The 27211-nt window shown below is 38.2% G+C and overlaps 3 protein-coding genes across 3 annotated transcripts; all 3 read left to right on the top strand.

The window, feature by feature from the left end:
- Positions 1-2250, top strand: LOC132149790 (chymotrypsin-like protease CTRL-1). The gene is made up of 6 exons (XM_059559188.1): positions 1-55; positions 372-392; positions 491-656; positions 893-1161; positions 1243-1373; positions 1957-2250. The coding sequence occupies exons 1-6, from the start codon at positions 1-3 to the stop codon at positions 2248-2250; spliced, it is 936 nt and encodes a 311-aa protein (XP_059415171.1).
- Positions 2251-14490: 12240 nt separating this feature from the next.
- Positions 14491-20047, top strand: LOC132149789 (uncharacterized). Its single transcript, XM_059559187.1, has 5 exons — positions 14491-15295; positions 18503-18693; positions 19161-19423; positions 19465-19718; positions 19826-20047. The coding sequence occupies exons 1-5, from the start codon at positions 14564-14566 to the stop codon at positions 20045-20047; spliced, it is 1662 nt and encodes a 553-aa protein (XP_059415170.1). The 5' UTR covers positions 14491-14563.
- A 1746-nt stretch (positions 20048-21793) lies between these two features.
- Positions 21794-24792, top strand: LOC132149703 (zinc finger protein OZF-like). The gene is made up of 2 exons (XM_059559112.1): positions 21794-22180; positions 22601-24792. Exons 1-2 carry the CDS (start codon positions 21952-21954, stop codon positions 23986-23988), a joined length of 1617 nt encoding a protein of 538 aa, XP_059415095.1. The 5' UTR covers positions 21794-21951; the 3' UTR covers positions 23989-24792.
- The last annotated feature ends 2419 nt before the right edge of the window (positions 24793-27211 follow it).

The following is a 27211-nucleotide window of genomic DNA, read 5'->3' as shown; positions in this document are numbered from 1 at the left end:
ATGAAGTTCAACAGCGCTTTGAGTATTACTGGAGTCACACTTCTCTACATTACAGGTGAGAGCTTAGAAAAACCTATTCAACATGACAAAATTAGATCTACATTTAATAATATGTTTCATTTGTTTATTACCTGACAAGCCATTTATTTCCTAAAGATCTTTTAAACACTTAACAGTTTTATATCTCTCATGACTGTAAAAACCATTTAGTTAACAGCCCCATTATTCAGCTGAAGGGTGTTATCTTGTTTTCATGCCGTTATGCACCTGTGCAGATGAACAGGTGAAATAGTGTGTGTGAGCTACACAAACCAGTTCATCAGCTCTGTCTGGATGATTGTCTGCTGACTTTGTCTGTGTCTTTCACACAGGTTCACTCAGCCAGTTAGATGGTAAGTCGTCTCATAATGACACTAAATCTCACAGAATGTGTCTTTTATGTATGTGGCACTATAAGAAGGAAATGTCATATCTGTCTTTCTGTCATCAGTATGTGGTCGAGCCCCTCTCAATAACAGGATTTTCGGAGGAGGGAATGCGACGGCAGGTTCTTGGCCGTGGCAGGTCAGCATACATGTCGTTGGGTTTGGACATAACTGTGGCGGGACTCTCATCAATAAAGACTGGGTGTTATCTGCAGCACACTGCTTCCAGAGGTATGAAGTTTAGTGCTTCAATAAAGATTAAAGTCCCCTGTAGGGAAATCAAGTTTTGTTTATGAATGAATGAATGAAAGAGGCAAAAAGAGGCATTTATTTATGAGGCATAAATTATTTTCATGACATTTAAATATGTAAGCTTTAAAATTATACAATTTTGACTACAGAGGGACTTTAATATACATTTGTAGATTGATAATAGTGGAATTAAAGCAGACTTTCTCTATTTACAGTGCCGGTGTGTCTAACACTGTGATGTACTTCGGTCGTCTGAGTCAATCTGGATCAAACCCTGATGAGACGTCCAGGACAGCAAGTCGAATCATCAACCATCCTGGCTATAGCGGTCCTCCTTTTGACAATGATATAGCTCTGGTCCAGCTCTCCTCCTCTGTGACTTTCTCTGATTACATCAGGCCGGTCTGTCTGGCAGCGGCTGGGAGTGTGTTTGGTGGAGGGACTGAGAGCTGGGTCACTGGATGGGGCAGACAACAGCAAGAAGGTGAGGGAACATTTACTTGCCAGTTGTACTAGAAGTCATTTTAATAAAGCCATTAAATGTGTCCTCTGGTCTGTGTCACAGGCTCAGGGTCAGATATGCTGCAGGAAGTGATGATGACAGTTGTGAACAACAGTGACAGTAATAATTCTTATGGAGGGAACATCACAAGCAATATGATTTGTGCTGGAAAGCAAGGGAAAAGTGCATGTCCGGTAAGACATCAGTCATTCGTTTGAACCATTTCAAATCCAAAGTGATTTACAAAACACCTGCAAACTTTACACTGCCAACCGTGTTGCTTCATTAAGCCCAGTCTTAGACTCATACACTATGATTAGGGATGCAACGAAATGTCGGCTGTTTGTAGTGATTTGACGTTTGCACGTATCGAGGCTTGGATTGCTTTAGAGAAATGACATCATTGATGACATCCGAAGCCTTGCATGGCAAGACTGGCTTTTTATGCTTTAATCAAGTCAAAATAATGAAATGTAGCATATTCAAACTGTATTATTCAGACTTTTCCAATCACAATGGTATTTCCCTTTCAAGAGAACTTCGAACTGCGTCCTCTAGGGGTCGCTATGGGGAACCTCTCGTTGTGTTGGAGCATACATTCAAAAACACCAACAGTACATTGGCTGGCAACAGCCCATGGCATCACTACCGTACTATAGTACAGTATACTACTAAAGGATAAATAGGCTCCGGGAGACACGTCATTTCTTTGAAGCATGCATTTCCATTTCACTGTATACTGTCACAGATATAAATGTTGAATGTGTCTCAATACAGGGAGACTCTGGAGGTCCGATGCTCATCAGGAACGGCCCCCTGTGGATTCAGTCTGGCATTGTGAGCTTTATAAGAGTCCCGTGTGATGACCCCAAACATCCCAATGGGTTCGCCAGAGTCTCTCAGTATCAGGACTGGATCAAGTCTTACACGGGCAGCAACCCGCCTGGGTTTGTTGCATTCAGTGCAGCATCCAACTCCAACTTCAGAAGTGTTTCCCACCTCCTCCTATTCCCTCTTTCTCTTACAGTCTCCATCTTTCCTTTCACCTTCTCCCTCTTTCTCACTTCCTAAGGATCTCTTGAACAGTAATCCTCAGGGTTGGCTGATGAAGGGGACAGTTCTGTTGTACATGCTCTTATAAATATGAGAAATGAGCAGTTATATTATTGTATTTGTCATTTGATCTTTATCACTCTAGAAATGTACTATTCTTCAAAAGCTCTGTTACTGACATTATGAAAGGAAACACTAATAAAGTTCAGTTAATCATGCTTCTCTGAGATTCAGGGTGTTTCTATATATATTAGAGATGGACTGATATGGATATATGCCTTGTGAATGTTTGATATTTAATGCATCCATTTCCTAACTAAATGAATGTTGACTCTGCATTATTGTCATAATCTAACTATTAACAAAATAAGCATTGTCGATCTTTAAAGCATTATGTTATGTCTACCTAGTGTAAAATTGTCCCTGGCATACTGGACATCAGTGAAGGGCCATGCTGGAGAACATATTTCTAAAGATGTATTGACTAATTTTTGGGAATATACAAAGGAAAAAGGGAGGTTTTTGGATAGAATATTAATCAATTAGCAGAAAGATATCTGACTGTGAATACTGAATGTAGTGTGTCTTCAGTATGGGACGAGATACCAGCCTTGGTTAATTCATTAAGGTAAAATTGATTTGGAAATACTAGATAAGAATAGGAACTGTGAGGAAATGGGTAATATTAAATACATGGTGAATAGAGATATACAGCAAAGATTTTATGTGAGGATGCTTATTTATACAGATGGATCAAAAGACCCAAATATAGGGCTTGCAGGAATATGAGTTTTTATCCCAGACTTGTGTCAATAACTAAAAGACTGACATCTAGGCTATCAATAAATGCTATTGAATTGGCCGCTATGATAATAGGATTGCTTCTGTGCTAACATCGTTGTCCACCCATCATTCATGTAGAGAAGACTTATTAAGTGAAATATTGACATTATTATGGCCAGTGTTGTGCAAGCTACTTCCAAACTGTAATACATTTTACAATTAAATAACTCAAACAAGTGATATAAAGGAATTAATTTGAATTAATAAATGAATAATTTAGGACAAGAAAATTCGGATTTGCCGACAACTGCTGCTGTGTCTTCTAGTGTTTGAGTCATGCGCAATTGCGCATACAGACACCTCGCGTGCATTGACTATTTGCGCCGGCGCGCAAGTGCGCATCACTGTAGAGACCTTCCGTCCCGCTTCCGCAAGATTTTGTCCCGCTTTCGCCCGCTCCCTCAAAAATATGTGTTATTTTCTCCCGCTCCCACCCGCAAACAGTCAAGTTGCGTCCCGCTCCCGCCCGCAAAATCCCGCGGGTAAACGTATAAATTATATATATATATATATATATATATATATATATATATATATATATATATATATACATTGCATATTCTGCCTGCTACTCTCTTATTTTTTCACTTGCTCCCCTGTTGAATATAAATTTAAAAAAAGAAACGGAAAATAAACAAATGTTTCGTTTTATTTGCGTTTAATTAAAAGTATGAACACGAACAAGGAACTTAGAACATAGAAATACAGTAAAAAAAGTAAGAAATATAAATAAAAATATACCTATAATAATTATATATATATATATATAGCCTATATAGCCTAATATATAATAATAATAAACCTGGATTTATTTAATGTTCAAAGGAAAAGTAGCTTATTGGGTCTGAGCAATTCCTTCAAACATTTAACCAAAAATATCATTATTCCTCAATAACAAAATAGACAATTTTTTAATCCTATTTAGCTAAATAAATAAATAAAAATAAACTGAATTGACTAAAACAAAACTGTACGACTACTTAATGTGCCAATGCAGGAATATCATGTCATTCACTGTTGAGAGCTTCAGTTTAATCCGTCTCTGCTCCAGTATGCGACCGCAAATAATCCATCCAATTTGACTTTTAAATACCTCGCTATCTCGGAATCGAATTACACATCGCTTTCTATGGTATCATCAGCATCCTCCCATTATTTTATTTTATTATAAATAAAGGTTTATTTGTTTCTAGTTATTTTATTTTTGTGAGATACTTCCACTTCGCGGGAGTCCCGCAAATAATTGTATTTTCCCGCAACCCGCACACAATAATATCTTGCCGCTCGTGCCCGCATTCACCCGTCAAATACTGCCCCGCCCCGCACTCGGTGCGCTGGGTCCCGCGGTACTCCTGCGGGAGTGCAGGTCTCTACATCACCCTAATAAATGATAAGCCATGTCACAAAAAAGGATGTATCCCTCTGGTGCTGAAAAGAGAAAGAAAAAAGGACAGAGGAGGAGAAAAAAGAACAAGTAAATGTGTCACAAAATCAGTTTTGGCTCGCGAGTAAAGCTGTTCTGAGCTCAGACACAGGGGCGCTGGACTGGGGGTAAAACCAGTACTGATTACCAGAGCCCCAAAGGAAGAGAGGGCCCTCGAAAAGTCTGGAATATATATTTTCAGGGGGGGGGGGGGGGGCGGGCATTAGGACTATGCATAGGGCCCGGGATCTTGTGCAGCGCCTCTGCTCGGACAGGTGTGTTTGCGTCGCGGATAAACGGTCCGCACTGCGCAGCTGAAACTCAGCGTGGTTTAGTTTCGCTTTCGTTTCGTTTGCCCTGTGATGTTCATCAAATGCAACAGAAGCTTCTAAGTTGAACAACGCGGTGGTCTCACCAGTGAATGTACAGTCTTCTGATATCTTCACTCATTAGCCTATTTTCCACTGGCCAGTGCGAGCCGAGGCTAATAATTAAATAAACAAAAATACCAACAACATAAACTGTGCATATTTTTACTTATTTCTTTTTTAAACAAGCTGTTTTTTCTTATTCTTCAAAATTCTATTGTACTATCTCCATATTTTACAAAAAAATATTGTTAACCACACACTCACACCCACATATATTATTTTATATGTCAAAATGGCGAGGGTGGAGTCGCGAGATGATTTCCAAAAAAAAAAAAAAAAAGTTATATATGGCATATTTTATCAATAATTGTAACAAAAGACTAAAAATAGTTGTTAAATTAAAAGCAAAAACCATGCCAAACCATCGCGAGTCGCGACCGTGCGTGCTGTGTTGTGATGGTGAATGGCACTGTGCGCAGCCGCAGACCGATCGGTATTGACATCATAACACCGCGTCCACACACCATCCCGATCGGCCTGCACACACTGCTAAAAACATTTAGTTTTTAGAAGCTATAAATATAATTAAGCAGCGATGCGGAAAATATCTGTAAATCGATCTATTGATACTGCAGCATCGATGTGCACATCCCTAGCATGAATGCTTTTTTCGATGTTTGTGATAATGCTGCTGTTACTGAATGTCTCGTGATTTGTGAGGGGAATGAATACGAACTGATATCAGTTTTGCTGCTGCGATTGTATTGATAATGTTTTTTTTTATCTTCTGCTGCAGAGATTATGGTCGTTTTTATAGCACGGTAAAGTAGGTTCGGTATTCGCTATATAATAGTTAATGTTGTTGAAGGGACATGTGTATATTCCAGCCACAGTGCAGAAAAGTAAACTATGGCCAATCATTCAAATGAATGATTTTTAAAATTGGTTGTGTATATTCATTTTATCTAAAGAAATTGTGTGCTTTATTGTAGCATACTTGTATAAAACGAGGCATTCTCGGTTCTAGGGTGAGTAGACATCCATGAATGTGTCAGAATACAGAGGATACACTTCTCTAAAGTGCCCCTTTTATGGATTTTTTTGGAAATCACCTTTCATGCAGTGTGTAATGTAGCTGTGTGTGAATGTAAACAGTCTGCAAAGTTGTACAGCTGAAAGTGCATCATAAATCAAGTTATTGGGATTTATCAATCTAACATAGAAATGATCACAGATCCTGAATATGAATGAATCAAGTTCAATCTTTGTGTATATAGCCATTTATATATAAATGCATTTCACTGTAATGTGTATTTGCCTGTGTGTACAGAACCCTGCATGAGAATGTAATGTGCATACATATGGTGAAGTTGATAATGTAATGTGCAGACATAAAGCTGCACATCCTGTCTTGACATGAGACAAAGAATATATGATGGGGCCTCTTCCTTTAAAGTATCATAAATTGATAAAATCCTGTCTGCTTGCAGGAAACAGATTGGAGGCATATACAAGCCAAAAAAAGTTAAACAATTACAGTGTGTAGGAAATGTGTGGAGCACGCACGCCTTAAAGGAAAAAAAAAACTGTATAAAAAGTAGGGGTGTCGAAATTAATAGTTGCATTGATGCATCGCAATGCGGACATGGACGATTCTGCATCGATGCAGTAATAGACCAGAAACAATTATAGCCTTCTGATGTCATTTCACATATGCACTTGTCACTCGAGTATTAAAAATACACACTCTATTTTAAAATCTGAGCTTAGCTTTTTCCTGTCGATGGCACGTGTGCACGCTAGAGACAATTGTGGCGGGGTTCATTGCACAGGATATGAGAGATAGCCAGTGTTTGGAATAACAGCGTTTAAAAGAACGGCGTTAGGTAACGACGTTATTTTTTCAGTAACGGGGTAATCTAACTAATTACTTTTCCCGTCGTTACAACGCAGTTAACGTTACTGAACGTTAAATGCGGTGCGTTACTATGCATTGATTTAATATGCAATCCGAGCGCACCCCTGACTCACACAGCGAGTGAGCAGGAGGGTTAATAACGAGATAAGCGTTATTATTATGATTGGCTAAGGCAGAGACATGTGTTTCATGGTAGCCAATCAGAGCCAGTGTTTTACACACATGCCGGCACACGCGCCAGCGGCGCCAAACACACACAGTCACACACACGCAACAGCTACACAGAGATTCGCAGCAGCAGGAGAAATGGCGAGTCAGGAGCAATCCGATGAAAAGTTGGCATTTTCAAGGTAGAGATATAAGCACTACTTCAAATTCATTGTAGTCAAAGGCAAGAACGTGCAAGTAATGTGTGACACACGCATCTACAAAGCTAGTGGCCAAAAACACTTTTCTTACAAAGATAATACTTGAAGTGCAGGATAAAACTCTGTTGACGTGCAATAAATATCGAAAGTTATGTACGAACACCTGTCTGTTCTACTTATTTCAACTGACTTGTGAAAACTGCTAAAAAAAAATACAAATTCTTTGACATATAGCAACCTTTTTTTTTTTTTTTTACAGTAACGCAAATAGTTACTTTCCCTGGTAACGAATTACTTTTATTATAGAGTAATTCAGTTACTAACTCAGTTACTTTTTGGAACAAGTAGTGAGTAACTATAACTAATTACTTTTTTAAAGTAACGTTTCCAACAGTGAAGATAGCACAACTAAACAGACTTACTTTGTGATAACTCCTTATCAATACAATATAATTCAGAAGAGGGGAACGAAGCACAAGAGAATTGAGAGACTAAATTTTTATTTTATATTTGATTTATAGGCTCTACTGTTATTGTTACCTGTATGCACCATGGGTCTGAGAGTAACATAATTTCAAATCTCTGTATCTATGTACTGTACATGTGGAAGAATTGACAATAAAGCAGACTTGACTTAAATTTAATCTATTTTTGAATAAGGCTGTAACAAAATGTAGAAAAAGTGAAATGCTGTGAATACTTTCTGGATGCACCTAAGAAGAAGGGCAGGGAAAACGAATATCTGACAAATTTTAATCCTAATACGAACTTTACTTGGAGGGGTTAAATGCAGATGGGACCCATACTTGGCCATGTCACTTTACTCACTTATTATAATGATTTGACAAAAAATGAGAAAAACTTTGTATTTGTAAGGCTCTGGTCTCTTCAAAGATAGAATTGGGAAGGGATCTGCTTCACTAACAATGTGTAAATTGGTTAAAACACTTTAGTAACTGTTTTTTTGATGTTGGATATTTTTGATAGAGTTGATTGAAGAATACAAGGAGAGTAAAGAACTGAGTGAAGTCGAGGAGAAAAATCACTTCAAAACTGGAGAAAACTCTTGAGTTGTTATCGAACCAAACAGGAAGATTTGAAAAAAGAAGAGTCATGAAATCTTGTGGAAAGAGTTTGTCATGCAAATCTACTCTTAATTTACACATGAGAGTTCACACTGGAGATAAACCGTAAAAGTGTTCACACTGTGACAAGAGATTCAGTCGTTCAGGACACCTGAAAACACACGAGAGGATCCACACTGGAGAGAAACCGTACAAGTGTTCACTCTGTGAAAAGAGATTCAATCAGTCAACAAATCTGAAAACACATGAGAGGATACACACTGGACAGAAACCTTACAAGTGTTAACACCGTGACAAGAGATTCAGTCGGTCAGGAATCATGAAAAAACATGAGAGGATCCACACTGGAGAAAAACTTACAATTGAGATCAGTGTGAAAAGAGATCTGCACTAAAAGGATAACTTACAGCACATTTGAGAGTTCATTCTGTAGAGAAACCATTCACCTGTTATCAATGGGGCAAGAGTTTCCCATGCTCAGCAAACCTTAAGGACCACATGGCCATCCACACTGGAGAGGAACAATACAAGTATTCACAATGTGGCAAGAGATCCAGTCGTTCAGGACACCTGAAAGCACACGAGAGGATCCACACTGGAGAGAAACCGTACACATGTGATCAATGTGGCAAAACATTTTTGTAGGCTTCAAACCTGAAAAAAAACACCTTGATATTCCTACAAAGGAGATGTCACATTCATGTTATTTGTGTGGAAAGAGTTTTTCAAGCCTACATAATTTGAATGAATGTAATGTTGTTACCTCATGTTTTTTTTTTTCTCTCGTAAAATTACTTTGGAAACATGTGACTTGATTTCTGATTTGATTGTAATAGTGAATGAAATGTAAATGTTAGGTTCTAGTCAAATGCTGCAACTTTCAGGATCCTGCCCACACGGTCTTGTTTCATGTTTCTGTTTATTTTGTGTCTGAGCTCAATCTGAGGCTTTGTCTTTGATGTTGTTTGCCATGTGCTTCTCTCATCCTGCCTCCCCGTTTCCCGTTACCACGCCCCGTGTTTATTCCTTGTTTGTCTGAATGTTCAAACCTGTTCCTCGTGTCTCTGATCATGTTTGTTTGAGTGTTCTCACCTGTTCCTCTTTTTTCTCTGCCTCTATATATTATTCTCATCCTCCCTCTTTCCTCTGGTGTCAGTTCATTGTGCTTACCTCTCCATGTTTGCTAGCTTGTCTAACCTTTTTGTGATGCTGAGTATTCCCTGCCTATTTGATTGATTTGTGCTGTTTTAGTCTTTTGTTTGTCACTAGACTAGTCCCGCCCTTTCGTGCAGTTTGTGCTCCTGGTCTGGTCCTTTTATCTGTCATACAGCTGGTCCTGTGCTGTTCCTGTGAGACCCTGAGTGTGGACTGACTTAGCCTCATGTTCCTGTCAGGTCATCGCTGCTAACCTCCGACCTCCATCTGTCCTTCCTTCACTGTTCACTGACTGACTGCAGTCCTGGACTGGACTCTACGAGTCTTTCCCTGCCTATTGTCTGGACCGTGTTCACTGCTCTCCTCACCTACTCTTGTCCTGTCTGCAGTTTGTCTAATAAATCTGTTAACACTCACTGTGCATTTGAGTCTTTCCTACAGATCCTTGACAGAATGAACAGACCAGCATTGGACTCATCAGAATGAGCATCAGAATCCTGCCACCTGTTAATTCCTGGGAGAGACTGGCTCGCCATCAAGGTCTGGCTAACCTTCGCCAACAGGTCTGGGAGATAGGTGCATTTACCCTGTTTTTCTGGACAATGTCAATGGGGCTTGATTATGATGATTACAACCCTTTGCTTGTGTTTTCCTGGAAATTCTGTGCATAAGATCTGTACTAGCGCCCTCTACTGTATAACAATGAAAACACAGATTCTAGGAGTATAGCTCAAATATATTTTGACTTTTTAGTATAAGTCAAGAATACTTAAATTTAATTTTAAGTATATTTCTGAGCAGTACATAAAGCCCATTTCTGAGAATTACATAAAAAGTAAACTAAAAGCATACTTTCCTATGTTTAGTTTAAATGTAGTATACTAATAGCAAACTTGAATAAACTTGTTTTTCATAAGGACTGTTATGGCCAAAGACGCCATCCACTAGCACCCCGCTCTCATGAAAACAAATTCCTCATATGTGTAAAAATGCCTATGGTTAATGTTTGTCAGTAAGGTGCATTCACTGATTCTACCTTCTCTGTTTTCTATCTCTTTTTTTTTTCAGTTGAACTGAGTTGGCTATACATGATTAGATTCATAAATAAAAAATGTATTTCTCATTTATTTCATAATTTTAACTTCATTAATTTTCACAATTATTTATTCATGTCACACACACATACCTACTAGTGCCCTTTGACTTAAATAGAAGACAAGATTGGTAATGTTATGGATATATTATCATGGAACTGTTCAGTCTATTATTGATTTCTATTTGTCTTTATCAATGGGACAATATTCATACAATACTTTAACCTAGCAATAATCTATCAGCATACTGTATATTGTAGCATGTAAATATGGAATGTACTATCGTGATAATGATATAATGACTACGTGATAATGATATAATGTAGCCTAATTAAAAAAAAAAAAAAAAAATATATATATATATATATATATATATATATATATATATATGTGTGTGTGTATGTGTGTGTGTGTGTGTGTGTGTGTGTATATATATATACTGTACAATGTTGTTTGATTACCAGTGAGAAATTTAACTTATACATCTTTTTTTTTTTCTTTCTTTCTTATAATTCTCACTCACAAAAATAATTCTCAAATACCATGCGAGTCTATAATCTCTTAAGGTCTTTTTTATTATTATTATTAGATCGGAGGAAAACAGCGCACCTGGTACACGCAGTAATGCCTCCACTCGCCGCTTCACTCCAGTCCAGCGGGTGGCGCTAAAACACATTCATTGTTCGACAAACACCATTAAACCACAGAGGAAGAACCTTAGTTTCTCCGTGGGCTTTCTGTTGTTTAGCCTTGATGCTGATTTAATACAAAAATCAGGTCAGTAAATGTTGTAATATTCTCATCCTCACAGTTGTGACTAAGTTTTGTAATAAGCAGGAATATCTGTAGGAGTATCATCTGAACTGAGATCTGCTGCTGTGGAGATGGAGTTTATTAAAGAGGAGAGCGAAGAGGACATCAGTGAACTAGAAACCTGCAGAATAAAACAAGAGGAACCAGAACCCTGCAGAATAAAACAAGAGGAACCAGAACCCTGCAGAATAAAACAAGAGGAACCAGAACCCTGCAGAATAAAACATGAAGAACCAGAACCCTGCAGAATAAAACATGAAGAACCAGAACCCTGCAGAATAAAACAAGAGGAACCAGAACCCTGCAGAATAAAACAAGAGGAACCAGAACCCTGCAGAATAAAACATGAAGAACCAGAACCCTGCAGAATAAAACATGAAGAACCAGAACCCTGCAGAATAAAACATGAAGAACCAGAAACATTGAGTATAAAACAGGAGGAACAAGGAGGTTGGTGTTTATTCTTTATAAATCTTTAACATTAGGCTAGCAAAGTTTTAATAATACTGACAGTTATAAAGTTTCAAGCAGATTTAGATTTAGTTTGATTTAATAGAAACAATCCTTAGAGATGATGAATAAGAATATAGATGGAGCAGCAAACAATAAATGTTTAATGGTTCTCTCTATTTGTTTATTTTGCCTTTATTTAACCAGGAGAGAACCTCACTGAGATTAAGAATCTCTTTTACAGGAGTGTCCTGGCTAAGATAGGCGGCCCAGTTATATTAAAACGCATATGACAAACAACAATACATCACAACAATAAGATATCAGTAAAATACAGCACTAGAAGCATTTGCAAATCATTAAATCATGTTCCACTGCGTGGAAAAGTGTTTTAAATTTACTAAAAGGCACCAACGGATTTAGCCGCAATTTCTATAAACATGGGATTTGTTTATATACTGTTTGAAAAATGATATTTTGCAGATAAATTTTCATGAAAAGTTTCAGTGATGTATAATTTATAAAACTGCATCAAAAGTAACACAATTTTGCACAGAAATTGTATTTACAGTTACACCAGGGTTCACTTTTATGTCCTTTCACATTTCTGTTTACCCCCTACAGTTACTGACAAATAAACTGATTTTGCTTTTATTTTAGAGTTTAATGAAGGAAATGAGGAGAATTTAGTAGAATTGAGTGAATCTGAGGTGAAAAAACAAATGAGTTGCTCTCAAACCAAACAAAAAGATTTGAAGAAAAGAAGAGCCAAGACATCTTTCACCTGCACTCAGTGTGGAAAGAGCTTTACAAACAAATATAAACTTAAAGTTCACAAGATAGTTCATTCAGGCAGAACAACTTAAAAGGCATGAGAAGATCCACACCGGAGAGAAACCGTATCACTGCACTGCATGTGGGAATCGTTATAATCAATCATCTGCTCTACACAGACATATAAAAAACAATCACAGAAAGTAGATCATCTTCAGATCAGCACTTTCACGTCTGATGCTGCATCCCCGTCAAATGAAACACAATAATGAATCAAGCAGTAAAACATCATCTGGATAAATCTGTCCTAACCAGACATTACAAGAGACATGACAAAGAAACATTATCTGAAGTTTCACAGTGAAGAAAGTTCATCTTCATCTTCAAATCCAGCAGATTCTACTGAGAGATTCAGATTAACTCAAAGATGGAGTTCCATCTATTGTATATATTTTTTTTCTTATAAGTTTCATATTATATTCAGTTGTCTTATAATGCATATAAGTCACTTGTAGTTTGCTTACTCTTTCATGAAGGATAGTAGAAGCTCTTTACAAACCGTTCTTGTTCAGGAAGCTGAAGAAGAGGCTGTAACACTTTTAAGCGAGACTGCTATTTATTTTTTACTTATTCTTTACTATTGTTTTTAAACAAAACTGAGTTAGTATTCCACTTAAGATGTATTTAGGAAATACAGATGCAAGAAATACTGTCATATAGCTTTGTGACTCATCTTTCCTTGCTTCTCTTGCAAGTTGGACTGAATACCTGAATCCAGTATTAAACGGGCCCTGGGGTTGAATTATGATAAACTGTAGTATTGATTAACTCTAATGTTAACAGTTCTGCTATTGGTGCTGGGGATAATTAAGGAAATACACTTACAATTTACTATTGCTACATAAAATTATGAAGCTAACTTTTTCTTGTCAACCATTTCTACATGTGATAATATCAAGACATTCATCACTGATGCATCTTTATTTTCCAATTTAGAAGCGAGATCTCTCCTGCACTTTAGGTCTGATTAATCCAATTTTATTTTCAATTGAGTTTGACATCAGAGGATTATGAAAACGAGATGTCTGAGGTAAATTATGGTGGTATTTTAGAGCAAATCTAGTGTCTTGAGGACGTGTGTGTATCTGTTAAATCCACGTGACCATAGTAATCCATTATTATAAGTTTACACCACTAATCTATATTAGAAAACTGGTATTGCTATTCCCTAGTATTCCCATACATTCAACTGAATTAAGAATACATTTTATGATTTTAATTAGAAAACCAACAAACAAGTCAGTGTTTTTATATCTGAAGTATTCCTTTACATTCTTACAGCGCAAATGTCCAGCATTTAAAAGGCTATTTGCTGAATATTGGGAATTTATCCTGCCTATTAAATAAAAATAAGTATCATATTACAGTAGCAAACATCATATTGTTATGTAAGGGAAACCGGTCAATTTAGCTCAAAGGTAAAGAGTAACAATTTTAAAGGAAATTTGGACAGAATCACTGAGACGGCCAGTGATTTACTGAATGAGCCATATAATATCAACTCTTCAATGGATATTAAGGTGAAGCACTCACCGGTCTCGAATCCCACGAAGGAGATTGGAAGGATACCAAAGAGGAGCGACAACAGTGAATGACGAGAGAGGACCAGGCCTGGGCTTTATTTTGTGTTTGGTTTTTGTTTGTGAGCGACAGTCATCCGCGAGGGACTGTCGTGCTGTTTTTTATTTTATTTTTATCATTTAAGTTTTCATTTAAATGTCCACCAATGTAACGCTTTAAAAAAACTTCATAGTATCGGGAATGAGGAGGCAGGAACTGGTGGACATTTAAATGAAAACTTAAATGATAAAAATAAAATAAAAAACAGCACGACAGTCATTCGTGCTGTATCACGGCAATTTTGCTCCGGCCGAAACCAATTACCAAACTGGTTCCGCCCGGAGCAAAATTGCCGTGATACAGAGGTGACGCGGGCGGCGGGCATTTTGTACAGCGGTGGACGAGGTCTGAGGAAAAATGGGAAAGTGCAAATTCCAACTGAAGTGGCTGGAAAACGAAAATTTCAAGACATGGTTGCAGCCTGTTAGTGGTAAAAATGATGAAGGATTTTGCGGTGTTTGCAGAAAAGCATTTAAGTTGGGGACAATGGGAATCGGCGCCGTAAAATCCCATATGCAGGGTGACGGCCACAAATCCGCGGTAAGAGCAAAACAGCAAACTACTATGTCTAGTTACTTTGGCGTGACCGACAAATCTACAAGTAATAACGTTACGACGACAACTGATGCTGTCACCACCGTTTGTGGAGCAGCTAACATTACCACAGCAAAATCGAGCGACATTCGATCAACGTTTGGCTCGAATGCGACTTTGCAGGCGGAGGTGCTCTGGTGTCTGAACACAGCTGTCCATCACCACTCTTACGCGTCCAATGAAGGTGTTTCTGAGTTGTTTCAGGCAATGTTTCCTGATTCTGAAATAGTCAAATCTTTCTCTTGTGGCAAGGACAAAACCAGCTACATTTTAAAATTTGGACTTGCCCCATACTTCAAAAATCAACTGATTACTGCAGTTAACAATGCAGGACCATTTGTCTTGATGTTTGATGAGAGTTTAAACCACTCAACAAAAAATAAACAACTAGATGTTCATGTTCGATTTTGGGAGGCTGGTTGTGTCCAGTCCCGTTATCTGGGATCACAGTTCATGGGACATTCAAAGAGTGAGGATCTACTGCACCATTTCAAAGTAAGTATAATTGTTTTTTTTATTCTTGCATTTGTCATTCTAACTGTACGTTCACACCGCCGCCGACTTGAGCTGCAAAGAAGCTCTGGCCAACAAGGACGCTTGTCAAAAAGTACGGGGAAGCTTTCGATCATGGGAGAAGAGAAGTGTCACATCATGAAATGTAAATAGAAAAAACAAGCAATGCATTCGGTAATTTAGGATATCGCACAAGATTTGTCAACACAGAAAACATTTCATCCCTGGAGTGTTTTTTTTTTTCGACATCATCGTATCGATTGATTTTGATTAATATGCGCGTGGGAGAGAGAGAGCAAGAGTCTTGCATTCAAGACGGCACTTGGGTGAGTGTGCGCGCGGCCGGCTCTCTTCCTCTCTCTCTCTCTCTCTCTCTGCTCGTTCTTATGCCCTGTCAAGCGCGCCCTGTTAAACTGACAGGATTTAAAAACACATGCAAATGATACACTTTTACTCCATGATGGTTAAACTCTGCAATTAATATTTTTTTCTCGGAAATAATGTTTTGGTAGGAACGAAAGTTTACATCGTATGTTTCTCCGGAATCCGCCAGCACGAAGGACGAATTGTTTGCTGACGTTTGCCACTGAAATGCGTCATAACTCATTACCATAAAGTTGAGCTACTTTAAACTTTCTGATTGACGCTCAAAAGGCGACGCCAATGGATTTGACGCTCCTTGCAACTGAGAGAAGCCAGCTTCCATTGAAAATGAATGACTTCCGGTAACTTTGGAAGCTCAAGTCGGCGACGGTGTGAACGTACAGTAACTCACTAGAAACTGAAAGAAAAAGATTTATGCTTCATTTTGTCATATAATTGTTTATCATTCATTTGTTTATCAATCATTTTGTCATTATAATGGTTTATAATTTGCTGTTAGGCCACAAAGCATCATCAATTCCTTAAATTAAGCATGTTTCCTCAGAATAACTTATTCTCCATACGTAAAATAAAAAAATTGGAGTTTGGACAATGCACTCTACAGGGTTAGTTCACCCAAAATGAGTCGTTATTACTCACCCTAATGTCATTCCAAACCGTATTATACATTGAAACACTTTTTTTTTCTCCGTTGTTTTTATTTGGGCATAATTTATTACTGACTATTTATTGTCTTTAATAATGTTTAAAATTTATTTTAATTTTTGAAAGTGTTGTCCAGAGGTGGAAAGAGTACAAAAATATTCAACTCAAGTAAAAGTATCATTACATTAATGAAATTTTACTTAAGTACAAGTAAAAGTACCAGTCTAAAAATCCACTCAAGTAAAAGTAAAAAGTAGCTCATTTAAAATTTACTCAGAGTAAAAATTACTTAGTTACATTTTAACAGTGGGAGGGAGTCAAAAATGGGACAGGCCAAGGGTGTCAAACTCAGTTCCTGGAGGGCCACAGTCCTGCACAGTTTAGATATAACCCTAATTAAACACACCTGATCCAGCTAATCTAATCATTTAGGTTTATTTGAAAACTACATGATATGTGTGCTGGAGCAGGGTTAGAACTAAACTCTGCAGGGCTATGGCCCTCCAGGAACTGAGTTTGACACCCCTGGGATAGGTCTATTAATCTCAAACTAGTTGTTTTTAATTAAAGGAATCCGTTATTTAGAATAATAAAACATTTGGGCTGTTACCAGGCAAATCAGTATCAACAAACTCATATTTTAATGCAGAGGAAATGCAGAAGATTCATTGGAAGTGGCATTTAGATGTATTACACTGTTTAGTGCAGGACAAGAATGCATTTAACCTGCAGTTACAAATGCATGAATAATGTTTTGATATACAAGACATAAAATGTTGAATACTCATTTGAAATGATAAGAAATTCATTATTTAAAAAAAATCAAAAGATACTTTAAATGTGAAATTAAAATGGCCAGTATGTGTCAGCAAGTCACTGTTAATAAGTGAGTCATTGCGACTGAACCGAATCATTTAAACGGTTGATTCATTCAGGAACGAAACACTGTCACGTTGCTCAGAGATGCAAAACTGTGCTTTGGTGACTGTGTTTGGAATAATTTTCTGTTGTAGAAATAGAGCTAAAAAGGCAATATGGTGTCTAAAACGCAAGTCTCTTAATTAACTTGTTTACTGAACTGATATATGTATGTATGTATGTATATATTCATGATGATTTTTGGAGGAAAAGACGGCATTCTTTGTGTGATTTTGATTTAATATATGAAATTATATAAATATGTGAATTTTCTGCCCCTATATCTTCAATTTTGTGATCATTCTAAATGCATTTTAGGAGACTGAATCACACAGTGAAAGAACGCACTATAAATGCGCGCGCACATCATTAAAACAAAAAATATGATATTATCGCAGATGATATATATATAGCACACTCCTCACCACTGTCTTTTTGGCTAATTTGTGCAAAACATCTTGCTAAAATGTCAAAGCTTCATTTTAACCACCAATGCAACGATGCAATTATTTAGCTTACCTCTACATTTTGCGAAGGGTTGATGTCTTGTCGAGATTTTATAAGCTGCTAGTTTGGTCTTCCTAGGCAAGTACAGCTTACACTGCATAATAGAGCATACATATGGCCAGGGGTTCACTTCATTTCCTTCGAGTTCAACTTCAGAATATGACGGGGTTTCGTTTTCAGCGGTGTCTGCACCACTAACGCCTGTTTTGACCGTCTGCATCTTTCTTGTGATTTTAGCGCCAGTTTGCCCTCCTGCCCATTATTTACTGCTGTAGTTTCCAGGGAGAGATTTTTTTTTTTTTTTACTCAGTAATTAATGTGTTTTAAAATGTAGCGAAGTACAATACTTTAAACAAAATATACTTAAGTAAAAGTAAAATTACAGATTTAAAAAATTACTTTAAAAAGTATTAGTACACAAAAAAGCTACTCAATTACAGTAACGCGAGTAAATGTAATTCGTTACTTTCCACCTCTGGTGTTGTCCAAGTAATAAATGGAAAGCTAAGTTGTTGTTTTTGCGCTGATCCAATCTGATTCATGACTCACAAACTGTATTATCTGAACTGTTATTTATATTTATTATATAATTATTTATATATATATATATATATATATATTTATATTTATATTTTCTTTTAATTAAAGAACATTTTCAATTACCAAACATGTCTGTAACATCTTTTCAGCATTTTTGTTGTTGGTGTCTCATCATTTATTTATTTCTGTTCTCAGAAATGTGTGCACCTACTAGACCTGAAACATCTAATTTCAATTAGTATGGATGGCCCTAACGTGAACTTTAAGTTCCTCAATAATCTCCAGCAAGAACATGGTGAACTACATGGAGGTCGGCAGCTAATTTTGGTTGGGAGCTGTGGACTGCACACGGTACACAATTCATTCAAGACTGGCTTAGGTCACTTGTGAACCAGGGAGCCAAGCGTGAGAACGAAATTGCTTTAACTTTAATGGGTCCATAATGATCCAAGATGTTGCTCAGAGTGTCATTGTATAATCTCACAGATTCAGTGACCGATGATATATTTGCAAATTTTAGGTTTTGGTTTGGTATAGGAACACAGAAAAGGCAGCTCCACGGAAATGACCTCATGGTCAGATACGCCCAGATCATACAAAGTCAGTGAACCTAGAGAGGCAGATTCAGTAATCACCAAATCGAGAGTGTTCCCCTTATTATGTGTAGGGCCATTGACATGTTGTCTAAGGTTAAGGCATTCCAGTAACTGCAGAAATTCTGGCAAAGTTAAAAGTGGGGTTGTTGACATGTATATTAAAATCTTCAAGTATTAATATATTTGATGAAGTTGTACAAAAAGTTAAAAGAAAGTTGTATAACTCTGAGATTAAACCTGTGTTTTTGCTTCTCCAGGTATCTTGGTCATCACATCCAGTGGGGAATGCCTCCACTACTTAAGCCAGCATGCAATGTCCACACTGCCCCACTTTCCTTTCAAGTTAATACTGCCCTGACTCCTATTCAGAAGCAAAGAACAAGAGGGAAGAGGGCACTTCAGTATGCTGTGTCCATTTATGACTCCGATACCTTCCCAGTCACCCCTGTGTCTACTGAAATCGCTCATGCTTCCCCTCAAACAGTCAAGTCAACTGATGTCATCCTACCCAGACATACAAGTCTTACCCAGTTAATTTTGAGTCTGTTGAATCAACGTCAGCTTCCCCAGAGAAAATTAAGAGCGCTGCTGATATCTCAATTCCAGTCAAGTCCACTCCAGTCACTCCAGAGCCAGTCAATCCTGCTCCAGTCATTCTTGCCCCAGTTAAATCCGTTCCTGTCGTTCCAAAGCCAGTCAACCCTGCTCCTTACTTTCCCAATGTGGCCAAGTTGGCCGCTGTCCAGTCAGTTCTTGTAATTCTAAATTCTGTCATCCCTGAAACAGTCACCTTCACTACCATTATCCAGGAGCAAGTTGTCAACCACAGTCATCGCTTAGTCAAGGAAGTTTGCAAAAGGCATTGTAAAAAAGAAAATGGCCTGTGCTATGTAGTCTAAAGCCTTTCCTGTTATGTCCACAGAATCTGTTTCTGCCTGCCATGTCCAGGTCCACAGAGGTGCTTCCTAGGCTGGTAGCTTCTCCTGTTGTGGCCACGGAGGCTGAGGCGTTCATTTTGCCTGTTCCAGCCAGGCAGGCCATTTCCAAGCTGCTTGCTTCCCTAATAGCCTTTACAGATGCTTTTCCTGCAAGTCCTGTGAAGTCAACAGATGATCCTGTTAATCAAGTCATGTCCACAAAATAAAGAAATAACATTTTGAACACAAAGCTGAAAAAAATATGAATTGGATTCAGAATGATAATCAAAACGTAGATGGAGTCGATCAACACCCCAAAGCTCGACTGTAATTATTACCTCTTCATGGGTCGACATTTTATCCCATAACGTTACAGTTTTGATGCTGTTTCTTGTCTGTGCATGACTGTGTTAGATTACATGTTTTAGTATCTGTTGTTTTTTCTTCTTCTTTGCTTGTGTTTTCCTGGAAATTCTCTGCATAAGATGTTTACTAGCGCCCTCTACTGTATAACAATGAAAACACAGATTCTAGGAGTATAGCTCAAATATATTTAGTCTTTTTGTACGTATAAGTCAAGTATACTTAAATGTAATTTTAAGTATATTTCTGAGAAGCACATTAAGCCCATTTCTGAGAAGTAAACTAAAAGCATACTTTCCTATGTTTAGTTTAAATTTAGTATACTAATAGCAAACTTGAATAAACTTCTTTTTCATAAGGACTTTTTCATAGAACCCCGCTCTCACTAAAATAAATTCCTTGTATCTGTAAACATGCTGCCTGGCAATAAAAGCTGATTCTGATTCCAAATATATGTTGGCTTTCTCAAGCACAACAAAGAAGACTAAGAAGAGAAACATCAACCAATTTAGCATGTAATAAAAATAATACAATTCTAAGCCATGAAAAATGGTTAAAGTTTGTCAGTAAGGTACGTTCACCTTCTCTGTTTTCTATGTCATTATTTTCAGTTGAACTGAGTTGGCTATACATGCTTACATTCATAAATAAAAAAAATAATTCTCATTTATTTCATAATTTTAACTTTATTAATTTTCTCAATTATTTATTAATGTCACACACACATACCTAGTGCCTTATGACTTAAAAGACGAAAGTAATAAATGTTACAGACATATTATCATGGAACTCTTCAGTCTATTATTGAGTTTTATTTCCACTTCAATTTTATCCAAAGAGAGGAACTATTTGCACTCTATTTATCAATGGGACAATATTCATACAATATTATAACCTAGCAATAATCTGTCAGCATACTGTAACTCATCAAAGTGATCACCTGCGAGACGCAGCAGCACAAATCATGTGGGCAGCAACATCTGATTCAAATATTATGCTTATTAACAGTGAGTGGTGTTTTCAGACATTATATTGGCACACTCGTACTGACTCTTATTCTGATAAACTGATTTGCTAATTTGATAGGAAAAATGCACACAAAAATGTCCTTATCAAAATACTTGTAAACACACTAGTTTATAAACCTGTCAAAATTAGCTTTTTTCTTTCTTTCTTTTATTGTATATATATATATATATATATATATATATATATATATATATATATATATACATTTTTTTTTTACTTAGGCTACATTGTATCATTATTACGTATTTTCATTGATAGTACAGTACATTCCATATTTACATGCTACAATGTTGTGTGCTTACCAGTGAGAAATTTAACTTAAAAATCTTTTTTTTTTCTCTCTCTCTCTCTCTCTCATAATTCTCACTCACAAAAACTGTTGATGTTTCTCAAATACCATGCGAGTCTATAATCTCTTAAGGTCTTTTTTATTATTATTATTAGATCGGAGGAAAACAGCGCACCTGGTACACGCAGTAATGCCTCCACTCGCCGCTTCACTCCAGTCCAGCGGGTGGCGCTAAAACACATACATTGTTCGACAAACACCATTAAACCACAGAGGAAGAACCTTAGTTTCTCCGTGGGCTTTCTGTTGTTTAGCCTTGATGCTGATTTAATACAAAAATCAGGTCAGTAAATGTTGTAATATTCTCATCCTCACAGTTGTGACTAAGTTTTGTAATAAGCAGGAATATCTGTAGGAGTATCATCTGAACTGAGATCTGCTGCTGTGGAGATGGAGTTTATTAAAGAGGAGAGTGAAGAGGACATCAGTGAACTAGAAACCTGCAGAATAAAACAAGAGGAACCAGAACCCTGCAGAATAAAACAAGAGGAACCAGAACCCTGCAGAATAAAACAAGAGGAACCAGAACCCTGCAGAATAAAACATGAAGAACCAGAACCCTGCAGAATAAAACATGAAGAACCAGAAACATTGAGTATAACACAGGAGGAACAAGGAGGTTGGTGTTTATTCTTTATAAATCTCTAATGACTCTTTGTGGCACATTAGGCTAGCAAAGCTTTAATAATACTGACAGTTATAAAGTTTCAAGCAGATTTAGATTTAGTTTGGTTTAATAGAAACAATCCTTAGAGATGATGAATAAGAATATAGATGGAGCAGCAAACAATAAATGTTTAATGGTTCTCTCTATAAACATGGGATTTGTTTCTATACTGTTTGAAAAATTATATTTTATAGATCAATTTTCATGAAATGTTTCGGTGATGTATAATTTATAAAACTGCATCAAAAGTAACACAATTTTGCACAGAAATTGTATTTACAGTTACACCAGGGTTCACTTTTATGTCCTTTCACATTTATGTTTACCCCCCTACAGTTACTGACAAATAAACTGATTTTGCTTTTATTTTAGAGTTTAATGAAGGAAATGAGGAGAATTTAGTAGAATTGAGTGAATCTGAGGTGAAAAAACAAATGAGTTGCTCTCAAACCAAACAAAAAGATTTGAAGAAAAGAAGAGCCAAGACATCTTTCACCTGCACTCAGTGTGGAAAGAGATTTACAAACAAATATAAACTTAAAGTTCACATGAGAGGTCATACTGGAGAGAAACCATTCAAATGTTTACACTGTGACAAGAGATTCATTTATTCAGGAGACCTTAAAACACATGAGAGGATCCACACTGGAGAAAAACCACACGCATGTGATCAGTGCGGGAAGAGTTTCACAACAAAAGGACACCTTAATAGGCATATGAGAGTTCATACTGGAGAGAAACCATTCACTTGTGATCAGTGCGGGAAGAGTTTCACACAATTATCACATCTTAAGGATCACATGAACATCCACACTGGCGAGAAGTGGTACACGTGTGATCAATGTGGCAAAACATTTTTGAGGGCATCAGACCTGATGAAACACAAGATAGTTCATACAAAGGAGAAACCACATTCATGTCATTTGTGTGGAAAGAGTTATTCATGTCTCCAAAGCTTGAAAGAACATCAGAAAATACACACTGCTGTGAAAGAGTATGTGTGCTTTGTGTGTGAGAAGACTTTTACTTTATCTAAATATTTAAAACAGCATGAGAGGATTCACTGTGGAGAAACACCTTACAAGTGTTCACACTGTAACAAGAGATTCAGTCAGGCACCACTTCTGAAACGACACGAGAAGATTCACTCTGGAGAGAAACCTTACAAGTGTTCACACTGTGAACAGAGATTCAGCCAGTCAGGAAATCTGAAAAGACACGAGAGAATCCACTCTGGAGAGAAACCTTACACATGTGATCAGTGCGGGAAGAGTTTCATTCAACCATCATGCCTTAAGGAACACATGACAAGCCACACTGGAGAGAAACCATACAAGTGTTCACTCTGTGAAAAGGGATTCTTTTGGGCAGGACAACTGAAAAAACACATGATGATCCACACTGGAGAGAAACCTTACCTATGTGATCAGTGCGACAAAACATTTCTGAGGGTTTCAGACCTGAACAAACACCTTAAAGTTCATACAAGGGAGAAACCACATTCATGTAATTTGTGTGAAAAGAGTTTTTCACGTCTACAAAATTTGAAAATACATCAGAAACTACATACTGGTGTGAGAGAGTACATGTGCTTTGTGTGTGAAAAGACTTTTGCTACAGCAAATTGTTTAAAAACGCATGAGAGGATACACACTGGAGAGAAACCTTACAAGTGTTCACACTGTGACAAGAGATTCAGTCAGTCAACAAATCTGAAAAGACACGAGAGAATCCACACTGGAGAAAAACCACGCTTGTGATCAGTGAGAAAATAGTTTTGCACGCAAAAGTATCCTTAAAGCATATTTGAGAGTTCATTCTGGAAAGAAACCGTTGATCAATGTGTCAAGAGTTTCACACAATCAGCAAACCTTAAGGACCACATGAACATCCACTCTGGAGAGAAACCTTACAAGTGTTCACATTGTGACAAGAGATTCAGTCAGTCAGGAGACCTGAAAACACACAAGAGGATCCACTCTGGAGAGAAACCGTATCACTGCACTGCATGTGGGAATCGTTATAATCAATCATCTGCTCTACACAGACATATAAAAAGCAACCACAGCAAGTAGATCATCTTCAGATCAGCACTTTCACGTCTGATGCTGCATCCCCGTCAAATGAAACACAAATGAATCAAGCAGTAAAACATCATCTGGATAAATCTGTCCTAACCAGACATTACAAGAGACATGACAAAGAAACATTATCTGAAGTTTCGCAGTGAAAAAAGTTCATCTTCATCTTCAAAACCAGAGAAAAATGTCAGAAAGATGTATTCTTGTATATCATTGTGTTTTCTTAAAAGTTTCATATTATGTTCAGTTGTCTTATAATGCATATGTTTCACCTGTAGTTTGCTTAGTTTGCTTTTGATGTTTGATGTAAATTTCAGTGGTATATTAAGAAATGTAGTGTCTTGAGGACGTATGTGTCTGTTAAGTCAACGTGACCATAGTAAAACATTATTATAAGTTTATACCACTAATTTATAATAGAAAACTGGTATTGCTATTCCCTAGTATTCCCATACATTCAAATTAATTAAGAATAAATCGTATGAGTTTAATGAGAAAACATTACCAAACGAGTCAGTGTTTTTATATCTGAAGTATTCCTTTACATTCTTACAGCGCATTGTCACGAATGCACACACGAAACGAGAGATCAAATAGCAGTGTTTAATGGGAAATCCAAAATCAATATCTAAAACAGGGAGGAAGTCAAAAACCATGAAAGCAGTCCAAAAAACAAGAAACGTGAAAACACAAGGGAACACGAGAAAGCCGGGTGACGGAAAACAAGGACTCCATGAAACAGATAGAAAACAGACCGGTTTATACAGATAGGTGAAGACAATGAAAGTGGAGACAGCTGAGTGCAATTAACAGGTGTGCAATTAACCGTGATGAAGGCACAAGGCTTGTGGAAATGTAGTGCCTGCAGTGGGGTGCCTATGGGGAAGTGAGACCACTAGTGGACACCCAGGGAAACACAGACCAGACACTGTGACATTCCCCCTCCCCCCTCTAAGGAGCAGCTACCAGAAGCTCCACCGAACACAATAACAAACCAAGGAACACAGAGACCAGGAGGGAGGTGGACTGGTGGATGATAAGGGGGAGGGACGGAGGGCCAGGTCCATAGAGGGAAACAGAAACAGTAGGTGAAAAAAACAAAAACAATGAGGCCAGGAGGGAACACAAAGTTCAGGGTCCCAGGGCAGAGCCGGCAGGGCAGGAATCCAGGGTGGAGCAGGTGGAACTGGAGCCCACTGGGATGGCGCAGATGGAACTGGAGCCCACCAGGGCGGCGCAGAAGACCACCACAGCCGTGCGGTCGAGACAGAACCCCCCAAGGCAGCGCAGAAGACCACCACAGCCGTGTGGTCAAGACAGAAGCCCACCAGGGTGCTGCAGAAGACCACCTTAGCATGAGTGTTAATGGTGACTTGACCTGACTCTGGAGGGTCAACGGGGACCTGGCTCGACTCTGGAGGGTCAATGGGGACCTGGCTCGACTCTGGAGGGTCAATGGGGACCTGACTCGACTCTGGAGGGCCAACAGGGACCTGACTCGACTCTGGAGGGCCAACGGGGACCTGACTCGACTCTGGAGGGTCACCTCTGGTTGTCTTCTTGTGCAGTGGTGCTGGGCCGGCAGCCATCTTGTGCTGTGGCTTAGGGCTAGCAGAGACATGGAGAGGCTCTGTTAGTTCAGCAGAGACGTGGAGATGCTCTGTTAGTTCAGCAGGGACATAGAGAGGCTCTGTTAGTTCAGCAGAGACGTGAAGAGGCTCTAGGAAGATCCGTGGTGATTTAACTGGGTTCAGGAAGATCATCTGTGGCTTGACTTCGTTAAGGAAGATCAATGGTGACTTGACTTGACTCAGGAAGATCAACGGTGACTTGACTTGACTCAGGAAGATCAACGGTGACTTGACTTTGCTCAGGAAGATCAACGGTGACTTGCCCTTGCTAATGAAGATCAACGGTGACTTGCCCTTGCTCATGAAGATCATCAGTGACTTGCCCTTGCTCATGAAGATCATTGGTGATTTGCCTTTGCTCATGAAGATCATTGGTGATTTGCCTTTGCTCATGAAGATCATTGGTGATTTGCCTTTGCTCATGAAGATCATTGGTGACTTGACCTTGCCCACGAAGATCATTGGTGACTTGACTTGACTCCCGAGGTCTAACTGTGGTAGTGCTTGACTCATGAATGTTAATGGTGACTTGACCTGACTCTGTCACCTTGTGATGTGGCGCAGGGCTGGCGGCCATCTTGCGCAGAGGTGCTGGGCTGGCGGCCATCTTGCGCAGTGGTGCTGGGCCGCTGGCCATCTTGTGCAGTGGTGCTGGGCTGGCGGCCATCGTGTCTGGAGAGACTGGTGTTGTCTGTGTATCCCATTGACTACGATGTTGAAGGTAACTGTTGAACCCCCAAAAGTCCAGGATCTGATGATGATCTTCAACATGAAAACACAAGGGAACACAAGAAAACCGAGTGAAGGAAAACAAGGACTCCATTAAACAGATAGAAAACAGACCGGTTTATATAGATAGGTGAAGACGATGAAAGTGGAGACAGCTGAGGGCAATTAACAGGTGTGCAATTAAACGTGATGCAGGGTCAAGGCTTGTGGAAATGTAGTGCCTGCAGTGGGGTGCCTATGGGGAAGTGAGACCACTAGTGGACACCCAGGGAAACACAGACCAGAGACTGAGATACGCATATGTCCAGCATTTAGAAGGTGATTTGTTGAATATTAGGAATTTATCCTGCCTATTAAATAAAAAGAAGTATAATATTCATTACAGTAGAAAACAACATATTGTTATGTATCTGTGTAAGGGAAACAGGTCAATTTAGCTCAAAGGGAATAATTTAAGATTTGAAAGGAAATTTGGACAGCATCACTCTTTTATGGCTGATCACTGAGACGGCAGGCAATTTACTGTATAACATCAACTATGC

This window comes from Carassius carassius, chromosome 9 (genome assembly GCF_963082965.1).
Source record: "Carassius carassius chromosome 9, fCarCar2.1, whole genome shotgun sequence".
Classification (NCBI taxonomy): domain Eukaryota; kingdom Metazoa; phylum Chordata; class Actinopteri; order Cypriniformes; family Cyprinidae; genus Carassius; species Carassius carassius.
The sequence above is the reverse complement of the archived record's forward strand: the minus strand, read 5'-3'. Positions and strand labels throughout refer to the sequence as shown.

What these genes read in the sequence shown, in the direction of transcription:
- LOC132149790 (XM_059559188.1), top strand. Translation starts at nt 1, where the DNA reads ATGAAGTTCAACAGCGCTTTGAGTATTACTGGAGTCACACTTCTCTAC. An exon ending in TTCACTCAGCCAGTTAGATG is followed by an intron (nt 393 to 490) that starts GTAAGTCGTCTC and finishes TTCTGTCATCAG; the next exon opens with TATGTGGTCGAGCCCCTCTC. An exon ending in GCAGCACACTGCTTCCAGAG is followed by an intron (nt 657 to 892) that starts GTATGAAGTTTA and finishes CTCTATTTACAG; the next exon opens with TGCCGGTGTGTCTAACACTG.
- LOC132149789 (XM_059559187.1), top strand. Translation starts at nt 14,564, where the DNA reads ATGGGAAAGTGCAAATTCCAACTGAAGTGGCTGGAAAACGAAAATTTC. An exon ending in ATCTACTGCACCATTTCAAA is followed by an intron (nt 15,296 to 18,502) that starts GTAAGTATAATT and finishes TTCTGTTCTCAG; the next exon opens with AAATGTGTGCACCTACTAGA. An exon ending in AAGACTGGCTTAGGTCACTT is followed by an intron (nt 18,694 to 19,160) that starts GTGAACCAGGGA and finishes TTGCTTCTCCAG; the next exon opens with GTATCTTGGTCATCACATCC.
- LOC132149703 (XM_059559112.1), top strand. Translation starts at nt 21,952, where the DNA reads ATGGAGTTTATTAAAGAGGAGAGTGAAGAGGACATCAGTGAACTAGAA. An exon ending in AACACAGGAGGAACAAGGAG is followed by an intron (nt 22,181 to 22,600) that starts GTTGGTGTTTAT and finishes CTTTTATTTTAG; the next exon opens with AGTTTAATGAAGGAAATGAG.